General features: G+C 42.2%; 1 protein-coding gene across 1 annotated transcript; it reads right to left on the bottom strand.

Annotated features, from left to right (window-relative positions):
- Positions 1–259: 259 nt before the first annotated feature.
- On the bottom strand, positions 260–1554 carry LOC124143761 (bombesin receptor subtype-3-like). The gene has a single exon (XM_046512840.2). It carries the CDS (start codon positions 1473–1475, stop codon positions 477–479), a length of 999 nt encoding a protein of 332 aa, XP_046368796.2. The 5' UTR covers positions 1476–1554; the 3' UTR covers positions 260–476.
- Positions 1555–2970: the final 1416 nt, after the last annotated feature.

Below are 2970 nucleotides of genomic sequence, written 5' to 3'. Positions count from 1 at the left end.
AAGCCCATTTCTGGTGTCCCCCGCCGTGATATTGCTGGAATATTGCTAAAAGTGGCGTAACACCATACTCACTCACTCATTACCGGTCTATGGTACAATTAGTATTTGTAAATTATCACCTCAGTCACGTGTTTGCCATTCAAATAACAGTCCGGCAGAACCCCAATCTTGACCCCAATGTTTTCATAAAGTTGGCACTAAACCAAGTAGCATGAACACCAAGATGAAAAGTTTAAATATTCATTACAAAACAAAAATCAAACACTGAAACACTACATTTTACTTTCTTCGAAATAAGGCTATGAAAATTAACTGTACACATGTTTGATTGATAACGCTTCGCCCTGTGATAACAGTTCTGAAAAGAGAGAAACAGCAACGTTGCTACACATATCAGCGACACCAGTTCGAGGAGATATCTACTTAAAACAAACTGAAAACCATCTACGACGGGTCGTTAAATTGCTGTAAGATGGTCATAAGACAGTGCTCCTTTTAGGCGCTGAGCTTCCAAACACACGTCTGCATTCTCTTCTGAACAACGAGGACGTGAGACTGTACACAAACGGATTAATTGCATAGTTCAGATACAACAAGTTGCCACCAAGATCCAGAGCAATTAACTTTGAATAGGACCAAAACGAATGCATATCCACGCGGACGAAACAGAAATACACGGTCAAGGCAATCATAGGTGCTCCTGACACAAGATAAACGACTGTCAGAACAAAGAAGGTGACAGTTGCCGTCCTTGTCTTGTCCCTCGTTGAGGGTCCATTGCTATTAGGCTCAAAACTTGATGCCCTGTTCCTGTTGTGCATCCACAATGCTTTGGCTATAAATGTGTACAGGACGGTAAGGGTTGTCGTGATTCCTATCAGTTCAACACCAACCCAGATTGCATACAGGATCGATGGAACCCTTCCTTTCTCATTGGAGACGAAATCACATATGGGAATCTGGACGACTTGGGCTCCCCATTCAATACATATAGGTGTGTGTCCCTGAAAGAACACAATTGGTATGCCCATCAGTGTAGAAACACAAATTGAAGATATGCAAAGTTTTTTCACAAGGCTATCTGACATCTGACGTTGGTGAGGTTTACATATTTTTCTGTATCTTTGAGATGCGATGATGATGAATATCAATCCCGAATTTGCAGCATTAAAGTGCTTCGTGAACGTCATCACCTGACACATGTCTCCGACATCTAGGTACCCGGGGGAAGTGGTAAGCAGAAACACCAGGGTTGTCGGCACAGCAACGGCCGTTCCAGCCAAATCAAATACAGCTATAAGCTTTACGAAATATCCAAAAATGTTCATTCTTAATTTCCGAGTGTATATGTACAGAATAAATAGGTTTCCAAACAGTCCAAGCACCAGGATGAGGAGAAGGTACACCACTGTGGGTATATGTAATAACGCCAAGTCGCTGGTTGTCATATTCAACGTTCTGTTCCCACAAGCCATCTTGACCACTGCTTTGCAGGGAAACGTTGCAACTCTCCTCCTTTTATGCACAACTGATCGCGCTCACTGTAGAGTGAAAGTGTCCCCGGCGTTGATGTAAGCTAGACACAGGATCTAAGTAATCGGAAGCAGTAGAAAGCAGTCCGGATATATTGTATATGATGAATGAGTCATTGACAGTGAACAGCTTCCATGCGGACCATTGCGGGGCAGTGTATTGCTCAACGGAACATTAACATCAAGAAATATAATGTTCGGCTTAGCATTGTTATTCAAGCGTTGGCTCGTCGGCGCAAAGCACGGACTCGATTCCCCATATTACTGCAATATATGAACCAGAGGTATGGTTTCGTCGACATGATTTTGTTGTAATATTTCTAAAAGCGGTATAGGTTTGTTTGTTGTTTAACGTCGCACTCAGCAATATGCCATCTTTATGACGGCGGTCTGTAAATAATCGAGTCTGGATCAAACAATCCAGTGATTGACATCATGGCCATCGATCAACGTGGTTTGTTGCACCCCCTGGACTAGGGCAACACGGTTTCTATGGAGCGAGCCTTAGATCCAGCATTAACCCACAAGTCACGACGTCTCAAGAGTCAGTCAGGAGTATGTCACAAGAGACACACGGCCATGTGAATTTAGCCTTTTATGCTATCATTACTGGACGTAAAGTGAAACGGCGAGTATAGTTGCACCACGCTGTTGTACAACGCGGAGGAGGTGGAGTGGCGGGTGCTACCGGTTGGGCAGGTCATACGTTCCCTTTTCGCGAACACCTGGGTGCCGTTGTACAAAGCGATCTTAGCGCTAAGGTGATCGTAACTCCCACACCTGAACATAGACTTGCGACTGTCGTAGTGCTAAGGTTGTTTTGTACAACGGCACACTGGTGTTTCACCACTGTTTTGCCTTATACGACCGATGGATTCTGTTTGGTCGGATAATCGAGACTGGTTATTCTCTGTCGTTTCTCGTTGACGTTTTATATTCTCTTCTTATATAATGAAGCTACTGTTTTAATGAATTATTTGTTATATTTGCACTGCATTGTAGGAATAAACACGATGCGCCCTTTTCTTTCAAATAGTGTCCAAAAACAACACTTCGTTATCTTTATATATTTATTTACAAAATATAATTGACCACATGTTTATGTTGGAAAAAGTAGCTCCTAAACATGACAAAGCCCCTGCTGTTTAACCGGGGGTTTCAAAACAGACCAACCCCCTGGTCCTTTAACCACAAGACTAACCCACTAAAGTAAGCACGTTTGTGTTATGTAAAGTAAGTTATGATTATGAAAGGTTATAACAATTATTATACCATAAGCATATACAGCATATTAAAGGGGAATATATTCGAAGGGATTTAGTTAAACATTCATGTTGAAACGCCACTTTAATTTCCTGTATGGAAACACAACTCTATCTTATAGCTTGATGCATAAATCTCAGGACTTTATCGTGCAACAGTGCCAGATGGTCGCGAA

Source organism: Haliotis rufescens, unplaced genomic scaffold, assembly GCF_023055435.1.
Source record: "Haliotis rufescens isolate VD_foot unplaced genomic scaffold, xgHalRufe1.0.p SCAF_1, whole genome shotgun sequence".
Taxonomy (NCBI): domain Eukaryota; kingdom Metazoa; phylum Mollusca; class Gastropoda; order Lepetellida; family Haliotidae; genus Haliotis; species Haliotis rufescens.
The sequence above is the reverse complement of the archived record's forward strand: the minus strand, read 5'-3'. Positions and strand labels throughout refer to the sequence as shown.

Coding starts and splice junctions, on each gene's coding strand:
- LOC124143761 (XM_046512840.2), bottom strand. CDS start 1,475: ATGGCTTGTGGGAACAGAACGTTGAATATGACAACCAGCGACTTGGCG.